The sequence below is a fragment of the Petromyzon marinus genome, chromosome 36 (genome assembly GCF_048934315.1).
Source record: "Petromyzon marinus isolate PM22_M1 ecotype Great Lakes invasive population chromosome 36, UKy_Petmar_22M1.pri1.0, whole genome shotgun sequence".
NCBI classification, from domain to species: Eukaryota; Metazoa; Chordata; class Hyperoartia; order Petromyzontiformes; family Petromyzontidae; genus Petromyzon; species Petromyzon marinus.
The window spans coordinates 10349985-10367485 of NC_133702.1; the positions used below are offsets into that span (position 1 = coordinate 10349985).

At 46.9% G+C, this 17501-nt stretch overlaps 1 protein-coding gene across 2 annotated transcripts; it reads left to right on the plus strand.

Annotated features, from left to right (window-relative positions):
* The first annotated feature begins 3082 nt into the window (after positions 1 to 3082).
* On the plus strand, positions 3083 to 16119 carry ZC3HC1 (zinc finger C3HC-type containing 1). Of its 2 annotated transcripts, none has more exons than XM_076072109.1 (10): positions 3083 to 3250; positions 4668 to 4743; positions 5787 to 5937; positions 7311 to 7394; positions 8478 to 8593; positions 10898 to 11865; positions 13460 to 13664; positions 13842 to 13958; positions 15073 to 15261; positions 15907 to 16119. In XM_076072109.1, exons 1-10 carry the CDS (start codon positions 3084 to 3086, stop codon positions 15973 to 15975), a joined length of 2142 nt encoding a protein of 713 aa, XP_075928224.1. In that variant the 5' UTR covers position 3083; the 3' UTR covers positions 15976 to 16119. The 2 variants fall into 2 exon arrangements, with proteins under 2 accessions (XP_075928224.1, XP_032822323.2); XM_032966432.2 differs by having other exon boundaries at positions 3085 to 3250; positions 13839 to 13958.
* Positions 16120 to 17501: the final 1382 nt, after the last annotated feature.

Sequence of the window (17501 nt, forward strand, 5' to 3'; positions counted from 1 at the left end):
CGTGTACTCACTCCTCAAACCACCCAAAGCACACCTGAACGACTCACATCTGCATCAGGGAATTGCCTTGCTCCTCAAGTGATTCTCTCGGGCAGGGGAGGCAGGTCGTGCGGGTATGGCTTTTCTCAAGATTTATCTTGACTTTACTTTCTGTGATTATCCCCATGATTCATAATTCTCCCTATTTCAATGAACACGTCGCATTATTTCAAACTTGCATTAAAAGACGACAAGGTTTGTTTTGTAACTGTGACTTAGCAACCTTGCGCGTCCTTTGGATGTGACCATCCGTCCTTACCCTACCCCCCCCCCCCCCCCCGGTTATCCAATGGTTAAAAGTCAGAGTAAAAAATACAACCCTTGTCATCTTTTATTGCAGCCAACGAGACTTTTTAAAAATATATGTACTGTGTCGTGAAAGCACCCGTCTTTGAACGACGGCCCTACGCTAACATCCCCGCCTCCACCCCGCCTCCACCCTGGGTCCTTCGGTTTTTTCCTCCGCATTTAGAATCCACATGCATTTAGAGTATTTGGCTGCTATAAATTTCCACGTTATAAGCTACTTCATTGGGTTATCGTTTGTGGCCAGGTCGCTTCTGAAAAAGATATATGTATCTCAGTGGGTCTTCCCTGGTAAAATGCAATTGTTCAATTTCGATTTAAAGCTTTCGTGACTGCAAGGATTCATCTTCTTTGGTTCTTTCGGTAAAGTGACTTTACCGAAAGAACCAAAGAAGATGCAATTGTTCAGTCTTTCGTTTTAGTAGGAAAGTTGGAAATCGTCAAATACGGACTTCTGACTCAACATGCATCCTTCACGTTGCAAAGCCTCTAATGTCACACTCAACCTAAGTATTGCTTTGTTCCAAAACATGTGGCTTCCATATTCACGACGTATATATCATTATCTGGATGATAAGACTCAACCCTTGCATTTTAAAGTAAAAGTTGGTGCATGTGTAATCAGATCTGTATAATTTTATCTACACTCTTTTGTGGTGCGTCTTGTTTTCTGGAGCGTGTTGTAATCGGAAAATAGGTAATCAATTGTCCATATCCATGTTCCAACACTGGGCTTGCACGTCGGAAAAGCCACGTTTCTTTACGCTTAATCTCTGGGTTTGATCTTACACGAACCTCATTAGCCACACGAAATCGCATATAACGACGCAATGTCCGACCCACAACTACGAAGGAGACATTACGCTATCTGACTTGACCACCTGAAAGTAAAATCGTAGTTATTGTTCTGTGTCTACATCAGTCATACGAAAGAAACAAGGAGTCTGGCTAACCAAGATTCCATGCTCCACATCAACAGATCCGAACCAAGTTTTCCTAACTACACTCGGTCTAAGCTCCATGCTGCAAACTCAGACTAATGTTTGAAAGTTGATCATGTGAACGACTTAGCCTCGTATACAGGAGGTCGTGGGTTCAATCCCGACCCTGACGCCTGTATATCTGGAGTTTGCAAGTCTATCTCCCCGTGGTTGTGTGGCTATTTCTCCGGGTCCTCCCGTTTTGCCCTCCACATATATATAAACATGTGTTTAGATTGTTTGGCTGCCTGCAATAAATTCCCACATATGATGCACGCCACTTGGATGAGCGAGCATGCGTGGCCAGGTCAACCTGGTAATAGCTCGGCTTTACCTGCAATTTCACATCAAGGGTGTCCAACACATTCGACCACCATTGAGCCGTAACATAGCCAACACGGTGGCGTGCAGCAGAGCATCGGCAAAGCTCGATTATTGGAACTCACTACTCTACGGGATGTCTGCCAAATAATACTACCGAGCTGCTGTGTGTACAACGTTCTCTGGCACGTGTCGCGATGAGTAGTGCAAGATCCGACCATGTTTCAAGCTTTGAAGTTTAATTTATTAGGTATGGCCCTATGAGCCATGCGGTTCTTGAGTCGGGTGCAACCGCAAACAAACATCCAGTGCTGGCTGAGCTGCATTGGCTTCCGGTTGCTGAAATGAAACATAGTAAGGTCGCACTCAGTACACACGCAAAAAGTGCTTGCCACAGATGAACCACAATACCTTGCTGATCTTGTTAAGGAGTATAAACCATCACGCGATCTCTGGTCATCATCGCAGCGGCGTTTCGTTAGCCATCGGTCACCGCATCGCACGCTTTCAGCTGCGCTTCTGCGGCCGTCTGGAACGCTCTTCCCTCCGATGTTAGGAAGCCACTGAAGCTATGCACTTTTAAATAATCTAGACTGAAAACTAATTATTTAAAGCTGCTTTTTATGTTTAGTTTGTTGTCCTTCCCCCACACCTCCGATGAGCACGGTTGGTTACATGCGGCTGGCTACGTACGGTGCGAAAGAAGTTCAACACATACATACAAACCTGGTAAATATAATAGTACTGTAAGTAGTCGTTTGCCCAATATCCATGTTCCGGATATCCTCCCTCCATGCTCCATATTCCACTCGATACCAAGAGTGGGAATCCATGCCTCATGTTCCACTCGATACCAAGAGTGTGAGTCCATGTTCCATATTCCACTCGATACCAAGAGTGTGAGTCCATGTTCCATGTTTCACTCGATACCAAGAGTGGGATTCCATGCCTCATGTTCCACTCGATACCAAGAGTGTGAGTCCATGCCTCATGTTCCACTCGATACCAAAAGTAGATTCCATGCCTCATGTTCCACTCGATACCCAGAGTGCGAGTCCATGCCTCATATTCAACTCGATACCAAGAGTGTGAGTCCGTGTTCCATGTTCCACTCGATACCAAAAGTAGAGTCCATGCCTCATGTTCCACTCGATACCAAGAATGTGAGTCCATGTTCCATATTCCACTCGATACCCAGAGTGCGAGTCCATGCCTCATGATCCACTCGATACCAAGAGTGTGAGACCGTGTTCCATGTTCCACTCGATACCAAGAGTGTGAGTCCATGCTCCATGATCCACTCGATACCAAAAGTACAGTCCATGTTCCATGTTCCACTCGATACGAAGAGTGCGAGTCCATGTTACATGTTCCACTCGATACCATAAGTAGAGTCCATGCCTCATGTTCCACTCGAGATACCAAGAGTGCGAGTCCATGCTCCATAAATGTGGAAATCCGTGTCGGGTTGGGTTCCCATCCCCCCCCCCCTTCACCACTATGGACGCCTCGCAAACTCCGTCGTCGCCCGAACGCGCTACGCCGGAGAAGATCCGCCAGCTCCTCTCCACGTTCATATCGCCGGAGAAGTCTCCCGACGTGGGGTGAGTTCGAGGGAGCGCGTTCACCCGCCTCGCCGGATCTCGCCGTCTTCGCGATTTCCCCTCACACGCGTGAAGTGCGCGGGAAAGGCCTAGCGCCGGCCTCGGATAGTTTTATTTTTCTCCTACCGGCTAGGGGGCGAGGGTGACCGGGCAGGCCCGTGCGCGACACGGGGATGGGGGTTTGGGGCGGTTAGTTTTGTGGGCAAGCGCGTATCTGGCAAGTTTTATTGTATAAAGTTGTGGAGTGTCAATACATTAACATCGGACACGTGGACACTGACGACATTGGATGGGGGGACAAATACGATGTTACAGTATGCTGAACTTCTTTCGCACCGTACGTAGCCAACCTCGCTAATCGGAGTTGCGGATTGAAATCGGACCGAAATCTAAATGATTAAATAAAGAGGCGCACGACAGCTTGGTGTTAGACGTGGCATGGTTCAGAAACTTCGTCCTTGATGAAATTTAACAAAAACGTTTGGTACAAACTTTGGCATAACCAATGTAGCGCCTAACCCAGGGGTCGGCCAGCTGCGACTTTTTACGGACTGCTTCGTGATATCATAACACTGTCACACAATTTTAGTTTCTGGGTACTAAGTGTTATTTTTTTTAATTGCTTATGCCTAAAAATTATAGCAAATGGCCATTATTCCCCACAAACTTTGCTTTTGTGACCAGGACTTTATGTGAAGGAAAGACACAAATGCACACCACGTTTTCTCATTGAAAATAGGTGAATTTCAAAATATCACAAAAGCAAAGTTTGTGGGGAATAATAGCTATTTTCTATACTTTTGAGGCGTAAGCAATTAGGAAATACCATTTACTACCCAGGAACATTTTTAGTTTGTTACACAGTGTTATTAATGGAGTGGATTATTAGCTTTGCTTTTGTGTCCTGGTCACAAAAGCAAAGTTTGTGGGGAATAATAGCCATTTTTTTGTACTTTTGAGGCATAACCAATTAGGAAATAACACTACCCAGAAACAAATTTAGTTTTGTAACACAGTGTAATATATACTCACATGAATTGCGGCGCTTGAAATACTGCATTGAATTTTGTACCGAATTCGAAAAAAATGGCTCTTGTTTCCCCGACTCCAGGCCTAACCCTATCCCTTAGCCAAAACTAAACTTGCATTATTCCCCTTAAGGAACACATGCTTGGGAAAGCGATTGTTCTAATTACACTGGGTTTAAGCACTCACTAACATCACCAGTCATATTTGTCCATTACATTCCGTAAAGTTTTTTATTGTGTTGGTTTCTGTATGGACATGTGCTTTTGTGAAAAATTCACCTAGCCTGGCACAAGCGCCAATAAGTGGTAATGTCACTGTCGCTTTTTGGCGGACGGTGGTTGTTGTTGTTGTTGTACGTGTGTGTCTCTGTGTCTTTGTGTGTCTGCAGGCAAAAGAGCCCAGAAACCAGAGTAATATTGTCTCGGAACCGAGAGCGCTTCCTGAAGCGCGTCGAGACCTTCACTATATCCTTTTGGGCATCAGTTCTTTCAGAGGGTTATCGTATAAGACTTTTGTTAATGAGGGTCAACGTCATTCACGGTCTGGCTGTGCGGTTTTGCAATCTAAATGGTTCGTTTGCAACAATTAATCACTCAATTGATAAACAAAACATTTTCTCACGGTGTATTACATACTGCATTTGTATGAATTCACAGATGGTGGAGCAAGTGTCATGGTTGTTCATGCACTGCGCTATCATCTAAAAAAAATCCATGATAAAACCTCAACTAATTTTCTCATCCGAAATAATTATATTTAGTAGCACACATACATTACAAGGGGGCTCAACGGTGGTGGTACACTTGTTTGTGTTCTGCACAATGAACCGAGCCGTCTGAGTTTGAGTCCCAGCCATGGCTAAAATCAGTGAGAAGTGTTATCTGGACCAGTCCTAGGTCTCCCCTTCAACTTTCACTGACCGACATGGTGAAGTATGGTTAAACAATCACTACAACCGATGGCGAGGGGGAGCCCTACATCCCACAGTGTATTGACACAGGGCTGTACATTTTATGAAATCAAATAGGTGAATATGTTTCAGACATGTCTGTTCATCAATATGAAAATAGTCGGAAGTAATATATAACAGCTATAATGTGTCCCGAACCAGTAATATTTCTTACACCAGTAATGCTTAACCTTCTTGGTATGGCTGCCCCTCCCAATCAAGACCACTGGTCCCTGTGCCCCCACCTTCTACTCCCAAAAACGCCACTAATTTTACGAAGGCCACATTACTAAAATACCACATCAGCAGCGCTCAACAAGGCATTTGTTTGAAGTTGCGTATTCGTGTGGCAATGATGTTCCCCCGTGTACAATATAAATGTATCCCGCACGGTATCCATGCCACAGCCTGCACCCCTGCTATAAAATGCTTGTCGAGCCTCTTTGGAGTGGGAGATGGACTTGTCGGCGGGTAGAGAACCGCTGTCCGATTTGTTTGTCTTGGTTTAATCGTTGTGCACTTGACGATGACCCCCTGGCCCTTACCGGGGTTCTGTACCCGTCTGCGTGGGCCGCGAAGCCCAGCTGCCTCTCCCCGCTGTGCTGCGCCGCGTTGGGATGGGAGTGTGTGGCCCGCGACGTTCTGTGCTGCTGCAGCTGCCGCACCGCCCAGTGCATCGTTCTGCCTCCCATCTGGGAAACTGCGCGTTGTGAGTGATGGTGCCTGTCGGTCGGTCGGTCGGTCTGTTCTGACGGTTTGCCGATCATCTGTTCGGTTGGTCAGTGTGTGCACGTGCAGCAAAAGTGGAATTGACGAACTTGTCGATACAGCAAGGTGATCAGATTGGAGGTGGTTGGGTGGATCAGTGATTGAGCCCTGAGCTGAGACTCCGATGTCTTGGGTTCGAATGTGGTTTTCTTTGAGTTGATGTTCTCAGCCTGGTCACCTGTTACTACACACAAATAATGCCAGATTATATTGTTTTTTGGACTTAATTTGGATGTGCTACTTAGAATACAAGAACTCTCCGCTATAAATTGCCGCATTATGCATTTCGCATCGCATATTTGTTGCCGATTAATTAGGGATTAGAAGTGTTTTGTATTGCATATGCGTTTTTATTGCACAAGAAACGGTTCCGCGATTTCCACGAGAAACCCATGTGGTGAAAACTAACTTTTGCAAGGTAATACCACACTGTACGAGCATAGCATATACGACCGAAAATCCCTCCGCCACATATTCAGTCTCTGCCAGCCCGCAGTTTCGTGTGGTAATTTGCGCACGTGTTGGGTGTAAATGTAGCATTGTGTGGGGAAGTGCTGTTTCCCCGACTGTCTGGGACTTGAAGTGATCTCAGAAGAAGCTATGTGATATCCGATTCCGTGGGCCATTAGTTAACGTGAACAAATGTTTCGATCTCTGCATTAAATTCCTCTAACTAACTTTAAGATTATATTTCTATCATATGTTTTGATTTCATCTCACTCCCTAAGGCATACCATTTTGGAATTTGCAATTATTAATCGGCATTCATCCAGATAATGATGTGATCCTCTGATTTGTAAAGCTCAGAAAACCAAAGCACATTCACTTCAATCATTTACCAACATTTTTAGTTTACTTTCCTTTCAACAGGTCAGAACTCAACATCAGGATATCCTCATTTCCAATTGTGAGCTGGCTCATTAAAATGACAATAGCAAAACAAATAACTTAAAGTAAAGCAATGAAGGAAATAGAAATTAGAACAAAAACCAGTGGAGTTAACAGGGCTTAATTTCTCACTGAATGTTTTCTGAGTCACTGATAGACTGGAATAGAAACATGACTGGTATGTATGTATCGTGAACTTCTTTCTCAACTTCATGGTCGAACCGTGCTAATTGGAGGTTCATCTGCAGAGATATATACTGGATGTGGTGTGATGGGTGCAGAAATCATTTGCAGATTGCAAACTCGGACAGACCCTCCTGGAAATAAGCCATCGGCATTAATATCTTTGTGGACATGCGCTCTTGCATTCATTGTGAGTAACCTTGCACGTGCGATGGCTGCTAATTTTATTCACTGTGTCCCCAGACGATGAAAAACTCAAGGAAGTAACAGAATCTCTGAAGACGTCGCATGCCAAGTACTGCACTTGGCCCGATGACCCCTGTCCTGGTAAGCTTCCTGCTTCACACATCAGGGCACTTCTACCGCCTTTTCCACTTTGGCACATCCGAGCCGAGGCAGCACGGGACCCTCGCGGTACGGCTAATTTTCCATTTTGACTTAAAACTCTCGTGACTGCAGGAATTCATATTCAGCCGCCTTCGGCCACCTCTACGCGCCGACCTCGACGTGGAGGTGGCTCTGCGATCTTACATCAACATGCTAATCTCTCACATTAACATAGCCATCTCAGCACGCTCGCAGTGGATGCCGCTCTCCGATCTTACATTAACATGCTCATTTATTTTTACCTGGCAGCCCTTTAATTGGTGGAAACTCACTACCAGTACCGTCATTGAACCATCACTGCCATTAACATCAGCTGCCCCGCCCATGCTGCTGACACTTGGGCTACGCCCATTTTAAACCTTTATAAACAGTTTTCCTTTAGAGGCTAACCCCCTTTTCTTGATGATGACCACGTGTGTTGCGATCGAAACGTCGTGGTTTTTATTTTTTATTATTTTTTCTATCTACGTGACTTTACTGAAAGAACAAGAATATAATTTTCCATTGGCTATTTGCCATGCCAAGCCACAACCAAACCGTGATATTCTGGCCTCACAAGACATCTGAATCCTACTGGGTGCCACGAAGGGCCACAGGCAGGTATAGCAACTCGTTTATTGCATGTGACGACAGTGAGTACACTGAGAACATGGTGTCACTTCATCATTTACGTTTGTGTAACGTCAGCGGCACGGTATCTGCAGTGGAAAAAAAACTTGCATCCTAAGTCGCGCCAGGCTGGCTTGGCACCTACCTGGCACGTTTTTGGTTGTACAGTGGAAAAGAGGTATTGGTATAATCGTCTCTGAGTATGCGTGTGTATAACGTGTGTGTGTGTGTGTTTGACGTGTGTGTGTGTGACGCGTGTGTGTGTTTGACGTGTGTGTGTGTGTGACGCGTGTGTGTGTTTGACGTGTGTGTGTGTGTGACGCGTGTGTGTGTTTGACGTGTGTGTGTGTGACGCGTGTGTGTGTTTGACGTGTGTGTGTGACGCGTGTGTGTGTGCGCTCGCTTGTTCCTCAGACTGGCTCTTCTTGCTGCCGCTGCATGACCCTGCCCAGCTGCTCTCCTCATTCTGCTCGCGTTTCCAGCAGCTGCGTGCGCTGCCTTCGCTCAGCCCTGCTGCCTTGCATGACGTGGTCAGTATCAAACGGTTGCACCCGCTCGCCCACACCGGGGTCGTACACCAGGTCATATTAACTTGGGACAATGGTAAAACGTAATGGTGCAGCCCTGAATTTGCTTGTTCATGTTACTGCTGATGAAATGGGCTCCACAAGAGCAATTTTTTACATGGTATTTGGTCTACTGTTCCAGTTGACCAGACGTATTTGGTTGAGGTGGGCGTATCCACACTTTACCCCACCACACACGACATGCCGATCAACTAATCTAATTGCGGCATTACCCATTTATACCGCTGGGTAGACAGAGGCGTGGGGGTTTTAACAAACTTGCAAAATAGTTTGAACTGCTGCGCCCGAAGATGGATTCGAACCGGCGACCTTTGGATTGAAAGTCCAAGTTGCTAACCATTATACCACTGTGGCCGCTGTCATCGTTGAGGCATGTTCTAATTGATCGTGCACATCATCAGTGGTGGGCGACTTCCGATCCACAACTTTATCTCGTACGTACCATGGCCACATGGAAGGCCTACCACTTAAAAACGACTCAAAAACGGTCACTGCAATCATCTTAGCTGCACTAATTGGGTACTCGAGTGGAATGTTCTTGACCTGGCAAGTCTGTGTTCCTTATTTAGCACAGTTAGTCACTCCTGTAATTGCAAGGGCTTCTTGCATGACAAAAGTGACTGAAGTGTGTGTTAATGTGTGGCTCACAAAAGGTATCTGAAAGTCCTGTTCAGCAATCGGTAACGAATACTCCTGATGCGCAGCCCTTTTGGTAATCCACTGCTGGATGAGGCTCTTCCCCATGCTGTGTCAGTCATGGGGGTTGTGTAACCATATTTTACCAGGTTGATCAATGTGCATTGGTGGGGGCGCTGAGGACCAGTTCACATGTCCTCAACGCTCGTCTTATAGCGGTGGCTGTGAATCGAATTCAGGGAGCCAGGTTCATAGCGTAGGATATGAACTGTTGCACCACCACTTCATTTTACGTATATAGCTGGGCGGTGGTGGCAATGCATGGCTGTTATCCAGCACTGTGAAGGCGAGGGTTGGTGGATTGCATAATTGTTCGTGATACCCCCTTTCTATGGGCGTCGAGGTTGCCATACCCTGGCTCGCCATGAGAACGCAGTACAGTAAGTGGACTAATCACCATCTGTTTTCATCTGTTCGGGGATAAGGTGTGAGTTTTTTGTTCGCGTGCTCCGGTTTCCTCTTCCCACGTATAATCAAAAACTCATGAATTCATAAATTGGCTGAAAAACATTTCAAAATAAACCCCAATGCAGGACCCTCCTGGAAAAAAGTCTTATGACTCAGTGTGGCATTCCTGATTAAATTAAATAAGTCAATTATTACTAGATATAATTATTTTAGATTGGGTAATTTGTAAGGGTTTAACGATGAATTTGATGATACTGCATTGGCAGTGGTACACGAAGAACAAAACACATCATGGGACCTCTTTGCCAGTACCAAAATATGAGAATAGGTTTTCCCCTTTTTTTCTGGCAACAAAAAGGTGTTAAGATGTTAAAACACCAAACTGAAATCTTTTAGAAGGAATCATGTCTGCATTAACCACAATAATTGTGGTCAGAATGCACACAAATACTTACTCTGATAATATATGCATTGTCTTTGAACTGATTGGTCCACACGCCTTTTGGCGTCCTCTGGTTTAACACCGTTTGAGACGAGGCTCGAAAGAAAGCTGTCTCTGGTGTGGACCAATCAGTTTCAAAGACAATGCATATATTATCAGTGTTTTTTTTTGCATTCTGACTCAGCGCATTAGTCTAAGACCGTACGTGTGTGGCCTTAAAATGAAAATACTGTAATATAATCGGCGAAATTTCAGGCAAATGCTCCTTCGTATCACATATATGATGAATCTATAGCTTCAAGTTTATTTTTGTGCTTACGAGTCGCTCATCGAGTTATGCGTGTCAGAGTCTGTTATTGTTGAGATGTATTTTATTAATCTTGGTTCTTTCGGTAAAGTCACGTATAGGTGAAACAATTTATTTATTGTTTCCCTTCTACGTGACTTTACCCAAAGAACCAAGAATATGAATCCCTGTAGTCACGAAAGCTTTAAATCTAAATTTTACGTATTTTGTTGTTCGTAATTAGTTAACGGCAATGTTTTTAAAATATATTCCTGAATCGAATCGCGCGGTTCTCTTCAAGGCGTGAGTGATTTGTTGCGGGCTTTATTATATATCTGTGAGTGTCTGTCTTGATTATGGCTTGTTTAGTTTGGCGCACGCAACGGCCTTGGCTTACGCACTTGTGTGTCACCAGGGGATTTCAGAAGACACGATGAAATTGCTGCTGCAAGCATTGGCTCCCGCCAAGAGAGCAGAGCACGGCGGTGACGCAGAGACTGACGGAAAGAACGTCTGCGGAAGAGAAGGAAGCAATGGAAAAAACGACAGCCTTGAAGGAGCGACAAAAGGAGAGGTAGAAATTGCAGGAGCAACGAGCGCGATGGACAATGGCGAAGGAAAGGTCAGTGGCGGAAGAGGAACAAATGGAACGGGCGGCCACGACGCAAGCGCCAGCGGGAAGGATGACGGCAAAGAGGTTTTGAGTGAAACGGAGGGCGGTGAAGGGGAAACTAATGGGAGGAGCGGCAAAGGGGAGGGAACGCCCTCAAACGTCGATGCTGACTCAGGGGTCCAAGGCAAGGACGTAGAGGGGGAGGCCGCCGTCGTCCAGAAAGAGGCGGCACCTGGAGCGAGCAGTGAAGTTGGAGAGAAGGTGGATGACGGGGTGAAGGTGGACGACGTGTCGAAGGTGGACGGTGGGGCGACGGTGGACGACGGGGCGAAGGTGGACACTGGGGCGAAGGTGGACGAAGGGGCGAAGGTGGACGACGGGGCGAAGGTGGACACTGGAGCGAAGGTGGACGAAGGGGAGAAGGTGGACGACGGGGCGAAGGTGGACGACGAGGCAAAGGTGGACGACGGGGCAAAGGTGGACGACGGGGCGAAGGTGGACGACGGGGCAAAGGTGGACGACGGGGCAAAGGTGGACGACGGGGCAAAGGTGGACGACGGGGCAAATGTGGACGACGGGGCAAAGGTGGACGACGGGGCAAAGGTGGACGACGGGGCAAAGGTGGACGACGGGGCAAAGGTGGACGACGGGGCAAAGGTGGACGACGGGGCAAAGGTGGATGACAGGGCAAAGGTGGACGAAGTGACAGTTGACATGGAGCCCGGGGCAGTGGCTGCCTGTGTGCTTGCGCTCTGCGGCTGGGACGCCAGGTGGGTTGCGATTGTGAGGCGGCACGTACCAAAATTGTAAATGGGCAAGATGGCCTACGAGGGGGTGGCTCGGAAATTTGGCGATTCGGATGGCACCGCTGAGATCCTGGGTTTGGATCCGGTTTCTGACCACGCCGTGGTTAAAATGGGTTCTCAAGTGTAGCAAGTTACTGATCTCAGCCCGCTCACAAATTACTGCACAAAATTTTTGGAATTATCATCAGACATGATCAATTTTCTCCTGGATGAAGGCCTCCGCAAGCCATCATCATCATCTCTCAGTTCTGTGATGCAGCATTCCACCTTTAATAATCCGAATCCTTTACTGGAAGAATCCACTGAGCTATAAAGCTCTTTTTTGCAGATGTCCACTAGTTTCACGAGGTGAGTTCATCGCTCCATCTCTGGGCGTGTTCCCTCCTAGGCTGCCACTCCGTCGTTAGTCTCGACCCTAAGCCGTCCGGACGACTTGCGATGTGTCTTGCCCAAGCCCCGCGTTCCTTGCTCTGCCACTCGTGCAATGCTGATGCTTAGTCAAGGCCGCTTCTTGCAGGCTTCGTCCACCAGAGGGAGCCCACTCATTGAATTTGAACAACTCCACGGAGTGAGTGATGAATATTTAATATTAGTTGGTGGTGCTTCTGTGATTGTCGGCGGTGCACAATCACATTTAAATGAAACCCTAAAACGCTTTCGGCAATGACACTGTGGCCTTTAATGAAAAAATATATCATAGACGACATTTCATGCAGTGGCCCATCCCGTGAAGAAGGCCGTTCCCTGAAACATCACTTACATTTTTTTTTATTTAAAGGCAGTGTTATTCACGAATGTGTTGAGTTTTTTTTTAGTAAATGGGACTTGTACTAAATGTGTTTCCAGTATCAGCCCTTTTTTATCCTTCAACTATTTGTCCATAATCCCCAGCTGGGAGATAGTCCCCTCTTGATAATTTGTTCCTGGCATTAGGGTTAGTGAGGTGAACGTTCTAATGAGCGTTGCCGTAGATATGTCAAAACGGTATACAGTAATGTGTACGATGGTTAGCATAGAGTTTCATAATATGCAGTGTGATCTATTAATAGATAACACAATACAATATTGAGAAGAAAGATGTTGAGAGTGCTATTAGCCAAACTATGGTTAAATTGACATTTTACTTTCTCAAAGCTGGAATGTATCCATAGTAAGTACAGAACCAAATTAAATGTCATGAGTTTTTCTGTGCTGACATTGGTGTCTAGGCTCAGACCACAATTCACTACACTTGTTAACCCGGTTTGATTACAACCCAGTCGATGCGAGTCTTGTTCGCTGTGTGAGTGGTTTTGTATGGAAGTCGTTGGTGTCTCGGCTGAGAGCAATTAACTCGCTGCACTTTGGGAACCCAGTTTAGAAATCTGCACATGAACCCCGGTTCTTGGCAGTGCCAGCTAAGCACTACAATCTCTGAGCCACCCGCCACCTCCCTCTTTGACACATTTTCAAAGTAGTATTTTTTTCAAACGTTGGTGAAGCAACAGTGGGCAGATCTTTGCAGCGCCGTCTAATAGGGCTATTTTTGAATGTGTGTTCTTGCGCCTTGTGGACCCAGCCCGAACGTCAAATCCATCGTCAGCTGCACGATCTGCTGTCGCCGCATCGGCCTGTGGAACTTCAAAACGCAGGATGCAGATTCTGAACGGAGTTGCGACACCATGACCGTCGGCAGTGTGACGCCATGCGGCAGGCCTTCCCCGGCCTCCGCCGCCGTCATTTCTCCGGCGTCGCAGCAAAACCTCGTCTCTCCGCCTAAGCAGGTGCAGGACAGCACAAACCTTAATTTCAAACGATATTTTTCTTACCTCCCCGGTTAAACAAAAACATTGCCACGAGTGAAGGGATTTTTGTTTTGGCGTTGACACGTTGTTTGGTTTGTGTGCGTGTGCTGCTGGTATTGCTGCTGCTGCTGCCGCTGCCGTTCGTTTGCGCAGCAGGTGTCCCCCGGGCCGCGAGTCGCCGTGGGAACCAAGAGGCCGATCGTGGAGGATGCGAGCGGGGGCCATGATGGCCGTCGCGATGACTGCGCCAGCCCAGCCAAGCGCAGCCGCACGGTTTGTACTCTTGTCCACTGCGCTGACTCGTCCCAAACGGATTTCACGTTTTGGGTCCATAAACTATTGTTTCCACGCAAGTGTCAGGTCTTAAAGGGTTTGCTTTTTTTTATTTGATTATCTGTCGTGGTTCTTGAGCACAGGCCCAATGGGGCCAAAATGCCAAGCATCCAGCAATGTCCAGCACTTTAGGAGGTGTAATAGATAAATAGTTAATATTGGTCTTGAATTGAGCAGGGTTGTAAGAACCTGGGAAAAGTGACAAAGGGAGGGAAATCCTAAGAAGATCAGTGTGAGGAAAGAATCTGAATGAGAAATATGTTGACCTGCAGTGTAGTGAGCGAGTGGGTTGAGTGTGCTGTTATGACCTGTGTTGTGGTGGTTGAACATGGTGTGGAAGAGACGAACAGCCTGCTACACCGAGGCCCCAACACGGGTGGAGGAATCGGTGAGTGAAGTTCATAAGAACAGTAACAGTGGTAGTAGCGATGGCAGTGTGATGAGACGACTGACCACCAGGTGAGCGAGTGACTGGAGTGAATCGGTGAGGTCTGAATCGTTCAACCTGACTGGTTTGCGTTGTGAGCCGTGCTAAATATTGCAGTGACTTGTAGCATTGCATCCTAAATGTCCCAAATGTTTAGTTGTGACCACACGGACATTAATGGAAATAAACTGTTCCACAGTATAGGTCGATGTGAAGCCTATTAATTGATATGTAACATCCCCACGGATCTTGTGGGTACAAGCGCTTTAAATATTCCATGATGTAAAGGAAGACCTTTATACATTCACTTAACCTGCACTGGGCACACCTGTTATGGTTTTATTGCACATTTTGTAAATTACTTTTTTTTACGACCGAGTTGATTTTGCGGTTGTGCTGTCTAGCTCTCCTGACGCTTTGTGAGGTTGTGCCACATGCTGTTCGGCAATTGATATTCTGAAGTTTTGCTCCACGTGCTGTGAGTTTCTTCGGGAACTGCTGCGAAACTTCAGACATCACGATGGAGAACTTGCTGCAGCCCGAAACGGCCATCGGAGAGAGCTATAGACCGATGTTTTTGATTTTGCTTCTGTATTCAACGAGCGCAACTCCCTGTCTCTCGTGCAGGATGGAGACAACATAACCTTTCACCCCATTTCGGAACACCGCCATTGGTGCCCGTGGGTTTGTCCCGTGACGGTTCCCGGCCCATCAGAGGCAGACGAGGGTGCGTCACAAGACAAGGTGCCAGGATGGAGGGCAGCCCTGAATACAATGCTGCCGATGATTGTGGGAGAAGGGACCGTGAGCACTCTGGTAAGGACTGCGTGCAGTTCCTAATGAGAAGTCCTCTGTCCATGTACGCAGCATGTCATCAGGGTTCACTGTCATGGTAGCATCTGTACATTTCATCATAATAAGCCAGGTTTAACTGGGTCTCTGTGACCAAATCACCAGGAATTTGCACGATCCCATACAAACTCAGAAAGATTTGTGCCTGGACAGTGCTTAGATGGGCGACCACCTTGCACAAACAGGTTGTCACAGGTGGCTGCCATGTTTAGCGGAGGCCAGTGCAACAAATGCCATTGTACTGTGCTGTGCTCTCACGTACTATGCTCCCACATCTACGCAAGTGAATCTGTTTGTCTCGGCTCATGGGTAAGTCTATGGCCCAAAGCTCCCCCTCCATCCCATCTGTTTCCACCCTCCCCTCTTAACCTCGTAACACCGTATTCCATACGAGGGTTCTTGACCCATAGCTGGATTAGGACGGTCGAGGTGCCTCTTTGAGCAGTGTTGTTTAGGTGATGCTGGATGAAGCTTAACGTCACACCCAGGGCACATTCAACCAAATAAATGCATTCTATCCTGTTACTAGACTTTGGCATACACCCACGGCGGTATTACAGAATCGATTAATTGTTTCATGGTTTCATTGTATTTTCTCATCCTGGGCAGGAACCCACGGACGTGTGGAAGAAGGTCCACCGCTCCATCATGTCCTGGCAGGTGTCCGGCTCGGGATAACCATCCTGCTTCTTTTCGCGCACTCGCTGTGTAGACTGTTGGCAACGGCGTGGCACATTAGAGGTGTGGTGCCGAGAGCACCACACGTCCACGCACCGACACAAAGGCAGTTTGACCGAGAAGAGTACCGCTCGCGTCACCTCGCTGTGTCTGGTGTCGAACCAACGATCGCACACATACACGTAGATAACAGAATGTTGGGGGACAATTACTGTTTGCGAGCATCTAGTGAAGGTCAGCACTGGACACGGGAGAAGTGGCATTGTCGAAATTACGCTCGGCCGCCTTTGTCTTCCACGTGCCGGTGTTTACACACTGTACCACCTACTCATTTAAGGCACGAGCCGCCCGCGGGGAATCCCCGGACCGGTGTAGCTTTTCACCCCCGATGTTAGCGATGGCCAGGAATCAAACTAGGGTCGCCGGGTTCGTACCACAAGTGACGCTGACCTCTACCGATCCCCGCAACACACATACACACTGCAACACACACACACACACACTGCAACACACACAAAGCACCCACACCCTCGTGTCGGTGGGGGTGTCGGATGTGTGGGTGGAATTGTGGCCTCGGGCTGTAAATAACCGCTACGTGAGGAAGAAAGGTCCCAGGTGAATGTGCGCACCTGTCCTCGGCTCGGCCCCTGCGGTGGCGGTAGTCGAGGCGTCATGGTTCAGTACATTTCCCGCAAAAGCTCATTGATGATTGCAATCTGAATTTGCGGATTTATTTTCAAATGATCTCACATTGACTTTTTTTTTTACAATTTTTGTTATTTTTTTCTGCTGTTCGTGTATGTGTGTGCGTCGCCTATAATTTCGCACAAGTGTAACCGTTGGCAGTTGTCGATTGATTTGAAAGGCAAAATAAATCGTAAACTGTGGCAGTGGGATTTTACCAAGCTGGTGTCTCTGTAAGCCACAGACGCTTCGTCTGTCGCGAGCAACTGTTTACCCATAGCGCACCACGGGACGGGGAGTGGCGTCAATGGTACACTGTATCGAAGTAGAACAGGTAACGGGAGAAGGAAGAGAGAAGGGAAAGAATGGGAAATGAGAGTTAAGGGAATGGAAGAACTGGACCAAATGGCCAGGAAAGATGAGGATAGGGAGGAAGAGGGGAAGAGGCTAAATCAGGGCCTTCACGCTGCTGCATGGAGCAACGTCTGCTGTTTCCACTGGGCGGGGATAGGGCGAGGGATTCAGCGTGGAGTTGGCTACACAAATCATGTAATATACAAAGTTTGTTCATTTATATGAATAGATTTAGCACAATCTATCAGTTCATAAGCAGACCGTGCTTGACTTGTTGGTTGTGGGAGGTACAGCGAGGGAAAAAAGTATTTGATCACCTGCTGATTTTGTACGTTTTCCCATTGAAAAAGAAATAATCAGTCTATAATTTGAATGGTAGGTTTATTTGAACAGTGACAGACAGAATAACAACAACAAAATCCAGAAAAACGCATGTCAAAAATGTTATAAATTGATTTGCATTTTAATGAGGGAAGTAAGTATTTGAC

Bases quoted from the DNA above. Each gene is read 5' to 3' on its own strand.
- ZC3HC1 (XM_076072109.1), top strand. From the start codon at position 3,084: ATGCTCCATAAATGTGGAAATCCGTGTCGGGTTGGGTTCCCATCCCCC. The intron at 4,744-5,786 runs ATATCCTTTTGG...GGGGTTCTGTAC, and splicing joins AGCGCGTCGAGACCTTCACT to CCGTCTGCGTGGGCCGCGAA. The intron at 7,395-8,477 runs GTAAGCTTCCTG...CTTGTTCCTCAG, and splicing joins GCCCGATGACCCCTGTCCTG to ACTGGCTCTTCTTGCTGCCG.